Below are 16588 nucleotides of genomic sequence, written 5' to 3'. Positions count from 1 at the left end.
TAGGACGCACTGAATGGAATGGACCCCAGAAACAAAGGTGACAACTGGCTTTCTTTCCCTTCAACGTCTAGCCCTCTGCCTTCCTCGGACAATGTTAACAATCAAACTCGAAAGGAGCAGAGATGGTCTGAACCGGAGAGTCATACTTACCAAGGATTAGAAAGGTGAAGTCTGCCCGCCCCGGGAGTGAGAGCCTTCGGCCAGTCAGCAGGAGATTTCAAACCATTTTTCCGATGCGAAGGGCACTGGGATAAGCTGCCGTTCAGATGGGGGTGTTCTGCAGTGAGCAGAGAAATGGGCTTGTACGTGCTGGCACGTAATACACATCAAGCAGGCCTAGCTAGGCCTGCTACAAGCTAAGCTTGAAAAAAAAAAGTTCTGTGTAAAGTGGCACTTTGTCAAGTTATTAGAGCATCGACCTCTAACCTTTAATGAAAAAAAAGACTCTTCAGACATCTTAAGCTAGGTGTAGCTTTCGATCATGGTCCTCAAAACTGGGCATATTAACAAACTTCAGCTCTGTCACAAATTTAACTAACACATTTTTAATTCCTTTTTTCATGTCATCAAAGTTCACGGAATTTATTAAAAATGAGCAGGCAGACACCTTTAATAACAACATATATAAAACATTGATTATTCAACTGGATCGGGCCCATTTCTTTCTCAAAATGTTGGCTGGAATTCTCCGGCCGTTCACGCCCTGCCAGCGAGGATGGAGAATTCAGGCGCTCAGCCGAATCTCCGTTCACTGCAGCGGGACTGGAGAATCCCGCTGGCATGAACGGCCTTAGACTCGCACACAATTACAATCCCAACCCTCGCAACATTGTTTTGAATCTTTGTGGATCGAAGGCAAAACTCCTACAAATGATTGTGGCATTGCTCTGCAGTTTGTTGAAACAAAAATTCGATGCGTCTTCCCCGGGCCAATTATTCTCGCTGCCCATGCCAGTGAAACGCACCGTTCCCCACCTGGGAAACCGAGGGGCTTCCTCTCTGGCTCTCTCGAGTGAGGTCCACGGTAGTGACTTGGATCCCCTCCACCACCACCCGCAACACCGGCCACTCCCCAGCTGCAGGGGAAGCCAGGCAATGCAGGCTTCCCTCCAACATCTACTGGCACCATGTAATATACAGCACTGCGTGCCAGAATGACACGACCTTCACCCTCTCACCCTACGAAAAGGCAATACGTCCCTTGGCGGGTTGAGTGAAATGATTACGTGTTTTAACAGTAAATGACAGAAGCTGTAAATAATCCTCATTAAGTGCAGAAGGTTTCACATCACTCCTAACAGTAATAATCAGAAACTGATGACAAAATTAATATTCGCATTAGTTTTTGATGCTAACTCATCAGTGATTGTCACCAATCACTACAATTCGGAAAGGAATGTCAAAGGTCAATCCTCAAACACTGAAGTGTTCCTAGATTAAGGCCCAATTTGTTATCGCTGTTTTCTCTGAACTGCTTACGTGGACAACCCATTTGGCTCTGACCTTTTTCTCCTACCAGTGTTCAACTCTTTGTCCCCCTGTCCTGAAGGCATTGACCCATTGGCTCCCCTCCAGTATCTTGCCCTCCACAGGTGACCCTTATTCATGTGTTAGCCACGGCAGGGACAGTCGGCAGACTATTTCGCAAATGATCACAATTCCACACAGTCACATTATCCATTAAGGATCTTATCCATGATCTATCTAGTAAGGTCGGTTAAATAACGGTGGGAAGAGGAAACCCAGGCCAAACTTTCCCTAACCAACAGGAATCAGAATCACTTGTAGCATCTGAACAGTCTTCTATAGCTGAGATAATCTAATGGACACTGAATGGGATCCTTCCAGTCTAGATGGCTCACATACCCCGAATAAACTCTGGGAAGCATGGAAAGGGATTTTAAAACTATTCTGGTCAATAATGTGACCATTTTTTTCATGCATTCAAAGATACATGAGCTCCAAAAGACATAGATTTGAGTTTAATAAAGTGGAAAATGTATGAAAGGGTTTTTTGTTCCCTTCCCTCGGCTAAATTCTTTTACATGTTCAACTGGGAAGACCAGTTGCAGTTGCGAGTGTGGCATTCCCTGGGGAAAATTGGTCAACTCCATCGCATGGTACTGAGAACCATGTAGGATATAAATGCAGGATATATTCCCATGAACAAAATAAAAAAAACTTGGAAGATAAATATGCATCCAAAGTTAAAAGGAAGATGAAAAAGAACCAAGATGGTTGACTCACCGTGTGCAAAAACAAAGAAGATGTAAACATATTAAACACATAGAATACTCAACTAAACAGGGCTGAGAATAACAAACAGCTAAATAAAACCAAAGATCAGCTAACGGGCTAAGGAATAAGAGGATCATAATCAAATTTTAAAAAAATCATTTGTGGGATGTGGGCATCGCTAGCTATGCTAGCATGGGGGGGGGGGGGGGTAGAGTGACACAGTGGTTAACACTGCTGCCTCACAGCAGTTCAATTCCGGCCTCAGGTCACTGTCTGTGTGGAATTTGCACTTTCTCCCCGTGTCTGCCTGTGTTTCCTCCGGGTGCTCCAGTCTCCTCTCATAGTCCAAAAATGTGTGGGTTAGGTTGATTGGCCGTGCTAAATTGACCCTTAGTGTCAAGGGGATTAGCAGGGTAAATAGGAGTGGTTACGGGAGTGGGGCCTGGGTGGGATTGTGGTCACTGCAGACTCAATGGGCCAAATGTACTCATTCTACACTCTGGGGATTCTATGATTTATTGCCTATGCCTATTTGCCCTTGACAAGATAAGAACATAAGAACATAACAACATAAGAAATAGGAGCAGGAGTAGGCCATCTAGCCCTTCGAGCCTGCCCCGCCATTCAATAAGATCATGGCTGATCTGTCGTGGCTCAGTTCCACATTCCCGCCCTCTCCCCATAACCCTTAATCCCCTCTCTTATCAAAAACCCATCAACCCGCGTATTAAAAATATTTAGCGAGGCAGCCTCCACCACTTCTACGGGCAGAGAATTCCAGAGATTCACCACCCTTTGAGTGAAGAAGTTCCTCCTCAACTCCGTTCTAAACCACCCCCCCTTTATCTTGAGGCTGTGCCCCCTAGTCCTACTATCCTTTCTGAGCGGGAAGAGTCTCTCCACCTCTATCCTATCCATCCCATTCATCATCTTATACGTCTCAATGAGATCTCCCCTCATTCTTCTAAACTCTAACGATGAGCTGCCTTCTTGAAGCACTGGAGTGTAGATAGATCCACAACACTGTTAGGGTGGGAGTTCCAGGATTTTGACCCAGCAACCGCAAAGGAATGACGATATATTTCCAAATCAGGATGTTGAGTGTCTTGGAGGGGAACTTGCAGGTGGTGGTGTTCCCAGATATCAGTTTCCCTTGTCCTTCTAGATGGTGCGTTTGAATGTTGAAGTATAGAGGGATAAACTTTCTAAGTTATGTGACGGATCAGAGAACTCTCAAGGACTGTGTCATTGGACCATTAAAAAGACAGGTTTCAGATGCATCACTGAGTATGAAGGGAATATTAAATGAATACTCTGCGCCAAAATTCAACCTTGCAGAAGGCACTCAAATCTTAGAACTGAATGATTCTATTAACAAAACCAGTAGTATTAAAATAGATGAACATATTGGAGAAATAATTAAGAAATTGAAACTAGGCAAGACAGCTAGACTTGATGACACTGCACCCAATGATTCTGGGGAAGAAAGGACACATGTTGCGCAAGCACCTAGCGTGGATTTTAGACAGTTCGCTACAACACAGAATGGATCCCATAGACAGGAAGGATGAAGCATAGAATCTTCCCGCCCCACCTGTCACGGGAATTGTAGCGGGTGGGATACAGGATCATGCAAAGGTCCGTTGACCTCGGGTGGGATTTTCCGGCTTTGGGGTGAGTCTCAATCATTAAAATAAAGCAACATGGTGGACCTGGCTAATTATTGCGCCCATTAGTTTGACACCAATAACTTGAGTGAGTCTTTAAGCGTGTGATTTATGATTGGTTAGAGAGGAACACATTCGGGATGTGCAGCATGACTTCAGAAACGGACCTTAATAAACAAATTGTATTCTTTGACCGAGTTACGAAGTTGGTTGATGAGGAAAAACAAGAAAGACTGGCCAGACTAGCATTTATTGCTCATTCCCAATTTCTCCTGAAAAGTTGCCGCCTTTTAGAACTGCCGCGGTCCATGTGGTGTAAATACATCCAGCGTGCTAATAGAGAAGATTTTGACCCAGTAACACTGAAAGTATGGTGATATAGTTCCGAGTCAAGATGGTGTGTGACTCAGAATCATAGAATGGAATCCCTACAATACAAAAGGAGGCCATTCAAACCATCGAGTCTGTACTGACCACAATCCCACCCAGGCCCTATTCTCGTAAGTCCACATATTTACCCTGCTAATCCCCGATACTAGGGGCAATTTAGCATGATCAATCAATCCAATCCGCACATCTTTGGACTGAGAGAGGACACTGGAGTACCCGGAGGAAGCCCACACAGAGACAAGGAGAAAGTGCAAACTCCACACAGACGGTCACTCAAGGTTGGAATTGGACTAGGAGGGGATCTTTCAGGTGGACGTGTTCCCATGCATCTGCTGCCCTTGTCCTTCTAGATGATAAAGGTCGCGTGTTTGGAAGGTGCTGGGGAAGGAGCCTTGGTGAGTTGCTGCAGTGCATCTTGTAGATGGTACACATAGCTGCCACTGTGCATTGGTGGTGGAGGAAGTGAATGTTGAAGGTGGTGAATGGGATGCCAATCAATTTGGGTGGGATAGTCTCAAGCTTTTTGAGTGTAATTGGAGCTATTTAATTCCCAACAAGCTTTCGATAGTGTATCACAGAAGACGATTGTCACTAAGATTCAGGATTCTGGTATTTGTTATGCTATGTTGCGCTGGATTGAGATTTGGCTGGCAGAACACGGCAAAAAGTAGTTATAGATGGGTTTGGATCTACTCTGATCACAAAGGGCAAGGTCTCTGCCATATGAATCGTCTCAAAATGTGAATACCATGAAATATATCCAGGGAATAGCAGAAACTCTTTGGGTGGGATTTTCCAGCCGCGCTTGCCACAAAACTGGAAAATCCCACCTGAGGTTAATGGACCGTGCACGGTCTACCCCCAGACCCACTACGATTCCCGTGGCAGGCGGAATGGCAAAATTCCCCCCTTTAGGTATTTTCGAGATGATAAGTCATGATGAGTCATGTCTAATTCATGTCATCCTAAAATGTCCTAAAACAATAATCATAGAAACCCTACAGTGCAGAAGGAGGCCATTCGGTCCATTGAGTCTGTACAGACAACAGTCAAACCCAGGCCCTATCCCCATATATTTACCCTACCACTCCTTCTAACCTAAGCATCTCAGGAAACTAAGGGTTAATTTAGCATGGCCAATCAACCTAACCCGCACATCTTTGGACGGCAGGAGGAAACCAGAGTACCTGGAGAAAACTCGTGCAGACACGGAGAGAATGTGCAAATTTCACACAGTCCTTTGAGCTGTGAGGCAGCAGTGCCAACCACTGTGCCACCCTAATGGGATTGTAAAATTCTGATAAGGTATAACTGAAAAGTCTATTGTATTCTAACAGTCTAAACTTTGGCAAAAACCTCTGACCTCGCCCACGGCTGGGATTCTCGGTCCCATTGAAATGAATGGAATTTTGGTTGAGTGCCAAATTCTCCATTCTCGCTGGCAGCAGGGTGGATACGGAAGAGATCAGAGAACCCCACTCAATTGTTCAATGTAGTTCATTTTCAGGCTCCCTCTGTGTTCTCACTGTTGCCTGGGACAACAAAACAATGTACCAGCATCAACAAAAATGGATGATTAAAGGATTTGCCCAGATCTCTGTCAACATCTGTCTAAAAGAGCTGCTTGAGATTGTGTTATATGTTGGATATTCAACTGTTAATTGAACAGAATATTGCATTTGATCAAACTTTAAAAGAAACACACATTCAGCACACCCTATACACCCAGTGAGAAACTTAAAGGGAGAGCGGCTAGAAAGTTTACCTACTTGCTTGTAGATCTGGCTCTGACCGACATCAATTTTAACTTGATTCCTCAGTGTGACATTATTGGGAAGACAGTGGTGCAATGGCATTGTCGCTGGAATAGCAATCCAGAGACCCAGGGTAGTCCTCTGGGGACCGGGGTTCAAATCCCACCACGGCAGATGGTGGAATTTGAATTCAATAAAAATCTAATGATAATTATGAACCATGGTTGATTGTCGTAAACACCCAACTGGTTCATTAATGTCATAGAATAGAATCCGCTACAGAGCAGAAGCAGGCCATTTGGCCCATTGAGTCTGCACCGAGTCTTCAACAGAGCATTCTACCCAGACCCTAACTCTGTAACCCCACGTATTTACCCTGCTAATTCCCCTAATCTGGGACACTAAGGTACAATTTAGCATGGCCAATCCACCTGAGCTGCACATTTTTGGACTGTGGGAGAGAAACTGAGCACCAAAATGAAACCCATGCAGACACTGGGTTTTCAGAGAAAGAAATCTGCTGTTCCTACTTGGTCTGGTCTACTTGGTCCAGATCCACAGCGATGTAGTTGACTCTTAACTGCCCTCTGAAATGGCCGAGCAAGTCATTCAGCTCAAGGGCATTTAGGGATGGGAAATAAATGCTGACCAGCCCACATCCCATGAAACAACAAAGAAAATAAATTTAAAGTAAAGAAGCTTGTATATTTGTGGAACATGAGTTCATGACTTGACAGCCATTTAGGAGGCGGCATGGTGATGCAGCGGTTAGCACTGCTGTCTCATGGTGTCAGGGACCTGGGTTCGATTCCCGGCTTGGGTCATCGTCTGTGTGGAGTTTGCACATTCTCCTCGTGTCTGCATGGGCTTCCTGCAGGTGCTCCGGTTTCCTCCCACAGTCCACAGATGTGTGGGTTGGGTTGATTGCTGCTTAGTGTCAAGGAGACTAGCAGGGGAAATATATGGGGTTATGGGGATAGGGGCTGGGTAAGATTATGGTCGATGCAGACTCTGTGGGCCAAATGGCCTCCTTTGGCACTGTAGGGATTCTATGATTTAAATGCCGCATTGTTGTAAGGTCGAGAAATAAGTAATCCAGCTGTGCGCAAACAGCAATGGGATGACAATCAGATAATCTGTCTGTCGCGATGACGTCGGGGGAATAATATTGGCTGCAGGGCACTGAGGAGAGCGCCTCTGAGGAGACAGATGGCGCTGCGATTTGATGTTTATGTCATCAAACCAACATCCAGCACACAGTTTGAGGTAATTTTATCCAGAGCCCAAACAGCATTGCAAGATTTCAAGTGTCTAAGTTTACATATTAATCACAAATAGGCTTACATTAACACTGTGAAAATCCCCTAGTCGCCACAGCCCGGCACTTGTTTGGCTGCACTGAGGGAGAATTTAGCATGGTCAATGTACCTAACCAACGTGTCTTTCAGACTGTGGGAGGAAGTCAGAGCACTCAGAGGAAACCCACACAGACACGGGGAGAACATGCAAACACCACACAGACAGTGACCCAAGGCTGGAGTTGAACCCGGATCCCTGGCAGCTGTGCTAATTACTATCCCAACCTTAGTAAGTCTTGGGAAATGTTCTGTAAAAATTAGCCCTTCCTTCAAACATTATTCTTTTGTATAATATTCGAATATGCATTCACATATCCTGGGAACGCACATGCTAGCAATCATGTAGCATATTCTGGGATCATATCTTTTGATGTTCTCCACCATTGACCACACCAATTAAGGGCAAGAGGCGGGAACTCCTTTGGGAGTCCCCTGGACTTTTTGATGGCTTCCCCCCCTTTTACCCTCCACCCTGACCCCCGGCATCCTCACTCTCCTCACTGAGAACCCCGACCTGGATTTACTTGCCCTCATTGGTATGGTGGCACTGTTCATCGTCCCAGCCATGGCAGTCCTGTGCCTACAGAGCTGATAACCAACCCAACTGGCTGGCAGCTCTCTAAGTCGGGACTTCCTCTTAAGGTAAGAGCTCCCAGTGTTAAATGGCTGAAGCCTAAGGTCTCTTCCATTATACAGAGAGCTTATAAACCTTTATTCTTTCCATTACCAGCGTAACAGGAGGAGCGCCAGTGCTTTTTTATTAGTTATGTCCCACAGTGCAATAACTGGGGAGGTAGTGTGTGGCCAACAGTGAGTGCGGAAGAGAGGTGTAGAATGGACTAACTTCCACCGTGTAGCTCAGCTTCAATGATGTACAGTAGTTCGAAGCCCAGGTCACAGTAGGGTCACTGTGATGGGGGTGAAAGCTGTCCCAATCCAGCAAGTGGAAACTTTTACACGTGACCTTGGACCGTAACATTGAAGTGCCTGACTGTCCCTCCAATCCTATGACAGACTCCTTGAAATTTTCTTATAGGAAGAGGAGTGGCCCATTCAGCCCCACTCTGCCATTCAATAAGACCATGGCTGATCTATGGCCTAACTCCATGTACCTGCCCTAGGCCCATATCCCCTCCCTGTTCAGTAAAAATGTATCTATCTCAGACTTAAACCTAGCGAGTGAACCAGCATCCACTGCCGTTTGAGGAAGAGAGTTCCAAATCTCCCCTACCCTGTGTGATCCCTTAGGATTGGCTGAATCCCTGCTTGAGAAGCCCTGCAATAGGTCAAATGGCTAAGATTGAGGGTGGTGGCTGGTGATGTCTGATTCAATGAGAGAATGGGACAGTGGTTTAGTTTGGGGAATGTCATTAGTCAGTCAGCAGGAACCTTCTCCTCTTTGGAATATTCACGTGTGGGTCAAAGATGTGACGACAAGGTGAATGATCCGGGGTATCAAGGGATATGAGCATAGGGCAGGTACATGGAGTTAGGCCACAGATCAGCCAGGATCTTATTGAATGGCAGAGGGGGCTCAAGGGGGTGAATGGCTTACACCTGTTCCTATAAGAAGATTTATTTATTATTGTCACAAATAGGCTTACATTAACACTGCAATGAAGTTACTGCGAAGATCCCCTAGTCACCACACTCAGGCACCTGTTCGGGTACACTGAGGGAGAATTAGCACGGCCAATGCACCTAACCAGCACGTCTTTCGGAGGAAACCAGAGCACCCAGAGAAAACCCATGTAGACATTGGGAGAACGTGCAGACTCTGCACAGACAGCCACCCAAGATAGGAATCGAACCCGAATTCCTGGAGCTGTGAGGCAACAGTGCTAACCACTGTGCCACCCCTATATTGGCACCAAATTAAAGATGGCGGATGAGATTCCCAGGGTGCAAGGATAGAGTACGTTGGCCCACTCCGACTGTAGGCAGGACAGGGTGGGGGGGCAGGGGAGGTACTGCAGCCACTATTAGCATCTGTGGAGTTTGTGTGAGGTTCACTGCATTTGCTTTCACACAAGTCTATCTTCATTCCGTCTTCCCTCAATGGCCAGTGTGTAATTAAGGTAGACTACAGCCTTTCCAGCCACTGAGAGTGAGCAAGTCAGTGGCATCAAAAGTAGCAAGGCTCCGACCGGCTGCTGTGAGGCTGCCTCCCCTCACCAGCTGAGGGACCGACACAGTGAGGGGCCTTTGCAACGCCTTTCACATACCAACTGCATTTAGAAATAGGGGCCAATTGCCCTCTTATGTGGCTTGCTTGGAAACCGACCTCTGCCAAGCAAAATCACATGGAGGTTGGATCATGTGAACAAGGTGAACCAACATGCAATGTTCCAAATTTCCACCACCCCGTGCCAGTCCCACCCAACCTCCAAAAGCTGCTTCTTCAGGGCTGTTAAGATTCTCTCCTCAATATCAGACGACACAAAGATTGGCTGGGTGGTTAATAATGAGGCTGAGTGTCTTAGGCTATTAGAAAGATACAGACAGAATGGTCAAATGGCAGATAGGTGGCAGATGGAATTTAACACTGGCAATATGAGGTGATACACTTTGGATGGAATAATTTGACAAGGGAGCATTCAATGAATGGCATGACATGAGGAAGTTCTGTGGAACACAGGTACCGTGGCGTATTTGTCCACAGATCTCTGAAGGTGGAAGGGGTGGCACAATGGTTAGCACTGCTGCCTCACAGTGCCAGGGACCTGGGTTTGATTCTTGGCTTGGGTCACTGTCTGTGCACATCCTCCCTGCATCTGCGTGGATTTTCTCCAGGTGCTCCAGTTTCCTCCCACAGTCCCAAAACACTGGTTAGGTGCACTGGCCATGCTAAATTCTCCCTCATTGTACCCAAACAGGTGCCGGAGTGTGTAGACTAGGGTATTTTCGCAATAACTGTGAATCATTGCAGTTACTTCATTAATTTTGCTAATGTAAGTCTACTTGTGCCACTAAAAAAGTATGTTAGTATGGTGTGAAAAAGGCACATGAGACACTTGCCTTTGTCAATCAAGGCATAGTTTACAAAAGCGGGGAAATCATGTTGGAATTGTACAGAACTTTGGTGAGGCCACAGCTGGAGTACTGTGTGCGGTTCTGGTCGCCACATTATAAAAGGGATGTGATTGCATTGGAAGGGGTGCAGAGGAGATTCACCAGGATGCTGCCTGGGATGGAACGTTTAAGTTATGAAGAGAGGTTGGATAGGCTTGAGTTGGTTTCATTGGAGCAGACAAGACTGAGGAGCAACCTGATCGAGATGCTCAAGATTATGAGAGACACGGACAGCATGGATAAGGAGCAGCTGTTCGCTTCAGGTGAAGGGTCAGTCACGAGGGAATATAGGTTCAAGGTGAGGGACAGGAGGTTCAGGAGGGATCTGAGGAAAAACCCAGAGGGTGGCGATGGTCTGGAATGTGTTGCCTGGGAGGGTGGTAGAGGTGGGTTGCCTCACTTCCTTTAAAAAGCACCTGGATGAGCACTTGGCGCGATATAACAGTCAAGGCCAATGGGATGAGGTGGGAGTTCAGGTGTTTTGCATGTGTCAGTGCACACTCGATGGGCCGAAGGGCCTCTTTTGCATTCAGTGATGCTATGATTCTATGATCACATCTGGTGTCAGTCTGCTTCCTCCAGGTGCTCCGGTTTCCTCCAACAGTCCAAAGATCTGCGGATTCATAGAACCCCTCCAGTGCAGAAGGAGGCCACTGAGCTGATTGAGTCTGCACCGACTTTCCAATCCCATCATCCCACCCAGCCCTGCACAAAATAGTTTCTCCTCATATCCCTTTCGCTCAGAATTATAGAAAAATGAAAAATATTGATTGGATCATTCTGTCAGGGAAATACTTGTTCAATAAAAAGATACCATTGGATTCTTTTGATATCTTACTTTGGCATTCATTAAAATACATCAGATATGTTAATTAGCCAATTTTTACTGTGCCATTGGCCGCAAAAAAAATAACAATTTAGTATCAATGAAAGCACTGAGCATTTCCAAAGTATTCTTGTTGATTAATTGATGTAGTTAATGCTACTACCTTTCGACTGAAAATGATGAAAAGCTCTTTGAAATAAAGGACTTGAACTCAGAGATGAAGAGATGGCGTTACATTGGGGTTGACTTTTTTTCAATCAACTAGCAAAAAAGACCTTTGCTGAAATTGCCAGATGACTGGAGTGGACGGCAAGCTTTGTCCTTTCGTATCCACTGTCCTGACAGACTCGTCCTGACAGACTCACCCTGCCAGACGAGCAAAACCAAAAAAAAAGATGCATCTGATGTTGTGTCTTCACCCGCAGGAGATTATTAAAAAAAAACCCTTTCATCTTCCAAAACTTTTGAAAGGACTTGAATAAATCGCATATCTTATTCAAATGTGTTTTCTTCATTGGACATCAGACAGTAATCATAGAATCCCTATGCAGAAGGAGGCCATTTGGCCCATCGAGCCTACACCGACAGCAATCCCACCCAGGCCCTATCCCTGCAACCCCACATATTTACTCCGCTATTTCCACTAACCTACACTTGGGATGCTAAGGGGCAATTTTGCATAGTCAATCTAACTAACCCTCACATCTTTGAGGCCTGATTGCAGCCTATATTTGGCATTTCAGCTACGACTCTCACCAACTTTTACAGATGCACCATAGAAAGCATTCTTTCTGGGTTGTATCGCAGCTTGGTATGGCTCCTGCTCTGCCAAAGACTATAAGGAACTACAAAAGGTAGTCCAAACTATCACGCAAACCAATCTCCCATCCATTGACTCTGTCTACACTTCCCATCGCCTCAGCAAAGCAGCCAGCATAATTAAGGACCCCACACACACCGGACATTCTCTCTTCCACTTTCTTCCGTCGGGAAAAAGATACAAAAGTCTGAGGTCACGTACTAACCAACTCAAGAATAGCTTCTTCCCTGCTGCTGTCAGACTTTTGAATGGACATGTCTCGCATTAAGTTGATCTTTCTCTACACCCTAGCTATGACTGTAATTCTACATTCTGCACTCTCTCGTCTCCTTCTCTATGAACGATATGCTTTGTCTGTATAGCATGCAAGAAACAATATGGTTCACTATATTTTAATACGTGAGATAATAACAAATTCAATCAAATATATTTTTTATTCATTTATGGGACATGGGCATTGCTGGCTGGCCAGCATTTATTGCCCATCCCTAGTTGCCCAAGGGCAGTTGAAAGTCAACCACATTGCTGTGACTCTGGAGTCACATGTAGTCCAGACCAGGTAAGGACAGCAGATTCCCTTCCCTAAAGGACATAAGTGAACAAGGTGGGTTTTTCCGACAAGCAACAATGGTTTCATGGTCATCAGTAGATTCTTCATTCCAGATATTTTCTTCTTAATGAATTAAAATTCCACCATTTGCCATGGAGGGTTTTGAACCTGGGTCTCCAGAACATTAGCTAAATTTTTGGATTAGTAGTCTAGCGATAATACCACTAGGCCATCTAGTATATGTTGTATGTATGGTATGTGGTGGAACCGGCTTGGTTATCCTTCGGTGCTCGGTGCATGGTAGATGTGGGGGTGGGGGGTGGGGGGGGAACGGGGGGTGGGGTGGTGGTTGTGCAAAATAAGCACCCTGGTTTCTCTTTACTGAAACCATTTTATGTGCAGAAGTCATCAAGATGCTAGATGTTAAAAATGTGTAGGTTTGGCTGATTGGCCATGCTAAATTGACCCTAGTGTTCAGGGATTACCAAGGTAAATATGAGGGGTTACAGGATTAGGGGCAGGGTCGGATTGCAGTCAATGGGCTGAATGGCCTCCTTCTGCACCGTAGGGTTTCTATGATTCAATGATTCTATGAAATGGGGTAGGGAGGGGCTAAGGATTGTCAGAGGGGACTGGCCAAGGTTACAAAAAGGGTGTGGACTCCGCTTCCATTGGTTGCCAGCACTGCACTGGACACAACCCAATAGTCAGAGGTGGTCACTCTTGGGGGCCAGGCACTTTAACTATTTTATCTGCTGAGGGAGTGAGATCCAGTTTCACAGACCTAAAGCAATTCGGAAGAGAAGCCGTTGTCATTTCGATGGGCTGAATGGCCTCCTTTTCCACTGTAGCGATTCTGTAATTCTGAGCGAAAGGGATATGAGGAGAAACTATTTAGTGCATGGCTGGGTGGGGATGATGGGGTTGGAGGAAACCGGAGCACCTGGAGGAAGCAAACGCAGCCACAGGGAGAACGTGTGACATTGAACCAAGGTCAGAATTGAACCTGGTTCCCTGGCGCGGTGAGGCAGCAGTGCTAACCACTGTGTCACCGTGCCACCATCTTGTCTCCACAATCCTGACTTGGAAACGTGTCAAAATGCTGGGTCTTGCAAACCTAACAGCACTCTGGGTGTTCCTACCCCGAAATGAGTGTGGCTGTTCAAAAAAGTAGCTCACCACAACCTCCTCAAGGGCAATTAGGGGTAGGCAATAAAAATTGGCCTTGCTAGCAGCACCCACACCCCACAACCAAAAGCATTGATACTCGTGTAACTCTGTGTTTACAATACAGGAATAGGTTTCTTTATGAGTTAATGGCTATTCTATGCATGTCACCGACAGAAACAAGCTTTATTATCACCAGCTTGTCAGATTTCACAATGTTGACAATATCCATTATTTGTTTCTGTTGAAAATCTAACAGTTTGCTGATTACTTAAAAAAAGCAGCATGCACACATCTGAAGTTCGCACGTCCATCACTGCATAGTGTGTTTTGTTCTATTTTAAATCAATCTCAGTATGAAAGATAAGTAGCACTCCAAATATATCAGACATTGATGCCACATCTAGTGCTGTTAACATCTCTCTTCAGATACCGTGTCCTTGGAGGGAGTTGGCAACAATTGACTTCCATGAGCAGCCTTGGGTGGCACAGTAGCACAGTGGTTAGCGCTGTTGCTTCACAGCTCCAGGGTCTTGGGTTCGATTCCCGGCTCGGGTCACTGTCTGTGTGGAGTTTGCACATTCTCCTGGTGTCTGCGTGGGTTTCCTCAGGGTGCTCCGGTTTCCTCCCACAGTACAAAGATGTGCGGGTTAGGTTGATTGGCCATGCTAAGAAATTGCCCCTTAGTGACCAGGGATGCGTAGGTTAGAGGGATTAGTGGGTATAATATGTGGGGATAGGGCCTGGGTGGGATTGTGTTCGGTGCAGACTCGAAAGGGCCTCTTTCTGCACTGTAGGGTTCTATAATTCTATGATGAGTTTCCATGGTGGCACAGTGGTTAGTGCTGCCGCCTCACAACGCCAGGGTCCAGGTTCATATTCTGGCCTAGGGTCACTGTCTGTGTGGAGTTTGCACGTTCTCCCCGTGACTGCATGGGTTTCCTCTGGGTACTCCGGTTTCCTCCCAAAGATGTGTGGGTTAGGTTGATTGGCAGCTAAATTGACCCTCGTGTCAGGGGGATTAGCAGGATAAATGTAGATTATGGGAATATGACCCGAGGTTGGTACAGTCTCGACAGGCTGAATGGCCTCTTTCTGTACTGTAGGGATTCTGTAATTCTATGAATTGGGCCATAGTCATGCTTGTTGTTGTTTGCTATTGCTTTCTACAGATTCTGGCTAACCAGGAGGCTTTAGGGACTACTATAGGCACAGAGGGGCAAGGGCAGAAGATACAAGGGGACACAGCCACCTGCAAACCCCCCTCCAAGGCACTCACCTTCCTGACTTGGAAATGTATCGCCGTTCCTTTGCAGTCGCTGGGTCAAAATCCTGGAATTCCCTCCCTAATGGCATTGTGGATCAACCCACAGCTCATCGACTGCAGCAATTCAAGAAGGCAGCTCACCACCACCTTCTCAAGGGCAACTAGGAATGGGCACTAAATGCTGATGTGGAGATGCTGGTGTTAGACTGGGCATTGATCACTCAGCTTTACACGTAATCAACTTGGCGTTGATTACCTGTAAAGTCTCGCATTCCAACCATTATTTTGTAAATTGCGTTTGTGTCTTTATATGCCCTGTTTGTGAACTGAAATCCCACTCGCCTGATGAAGAAGCAGCGCTCCGAAAGCTAGTGGCTTTTGTTAACAAATAAACCTGTTGGACTTTAATTTGTTGTTGTGAAGCTTCTTACAATAAATGCTGGCCCAGCCAGTGATGCCCATGTCCCACAAATGAATTAAAAAAACACACGGGGAGGTTGGGCAATCAGCCAAATTGACCACATTATTTACACACCTTCAGAGTCTAACAAGTCCTGGAATGGGATTCAAACCAGGATTTCTGGCTGAGAAATAAAGAACACAGCCACTGCACCATAAAACCTCCTTACTCTCTGACACAACGGATGGAATTTTGCAGCCTCGCTCGTTCCGAAACCGTAAAATCCCATCTGGGTTCAATGGACCTTCCCATTGCCTGCCCCTTGCCCGCTCCGATTCCCTCAGTAAATATTATTGTCAATATTCGCATTGGCCTTGCAGCAACATAGAAAATAGAAGCATGGTGGAGGCCATTCAGCCCTTTGCGACTGCTCCTCCATTTATCCAAGTCAATAACCTAATCCCACCTGCCCCCGCCTACATCCTTTGATCCCTTCAGTCTCAAGTGCTATGTGTAACTGCTTTATGAAAACACCATGCCTCACTTATAGTTGGTACATTGACAGCTCAGCACTGTTGGTGGCAAAATCATTCTAAATAGCACGGTGAGCTATGGGACATTATCCTCCCTTGCTTCCCCTTTGCCCAGCTGGAATGAATACATTGAATAAATTATCCACTCTGAAAAAGAAACTGCAGAGGCGTCATTTAAGTTCTGTCAGAAAGAATAGGTCTCGTATGATCAAGCGTTTCGGCAAAGATTTCTTTTTGTTCATTCACAGGGTGTGGGCGTCGCTGGTTAGCCCACCATTTACTGCCCATCACTAGCTGAACTGAATGGCTCGCTCGGCCATTTCGGGGGAATTTATGAGTCATCCACATTGCTGTGGCTCTGGAGCCACGTGTAGGTCAGATCGGGTAAGGGCGGCAGATTTCCTCCCCTTAAAGGACAGGTGGGTTTCCAACGACAATCGATTCACGGTCCATCATTTGACTTTTAATTCAGGACACTTATTGAGTTCACATTTCACCATCGGCCGTGGTGGGATTCGAAGCCAGAGCATTACCCTGGGTCTCTGG

The 16588-nt window shown here is 46.0% G+C and overlaps 1 protein-coding gene across 2 annotated transcripts in view; it reads right to left on the bottom strand.

Moving 5' to 3' along the window:
• The window catches only part of ajap1 (adherens junctions associated protein 1), a 269987-nt gene that overhangs the window by 15722 nt on the left and 237677 nt on the right, over positions 1 to 16588 (bottom strand). Inside the window, exon 5 of one of the 2 annotated variants that reach the window (XM_080215181.1) lies at positions 205 to 277. The exons of the other annotated variant lie outside the window; for it this stretch is intronic. Within the exon in view, the coding sequence (XP_080071307.1) occupies positions 205 to 277 (73 nt within the window). Of the gene's footprint in view, positions 1 to 204; positions 278 to 16588 lie in introns of those variants that run through there. 2 annotated transcript variants of the gene reach the window in all.

The sequence above is a fragment of the Carcharhinus amblyrhynchos genome, chromosome 30, assembly GCF_965287045.1.
Source record: "Carcharhinus amblyrhynchos chromosome 30, sCarAmb.v2.hapA, whole genome shotgun sequence".
Taxonomy (NCBI): domain Eukaryota; kingdom Metazoa; phylum Chordata; class Chondrichthyes; order Carcharhiniformes; family Carcharhinidae; genus Carcharhinus; species Carcharhinus amblyrhynchos.
This window is presented reverse-complemented; position numbering and strand designations above follow the sequence as displayed.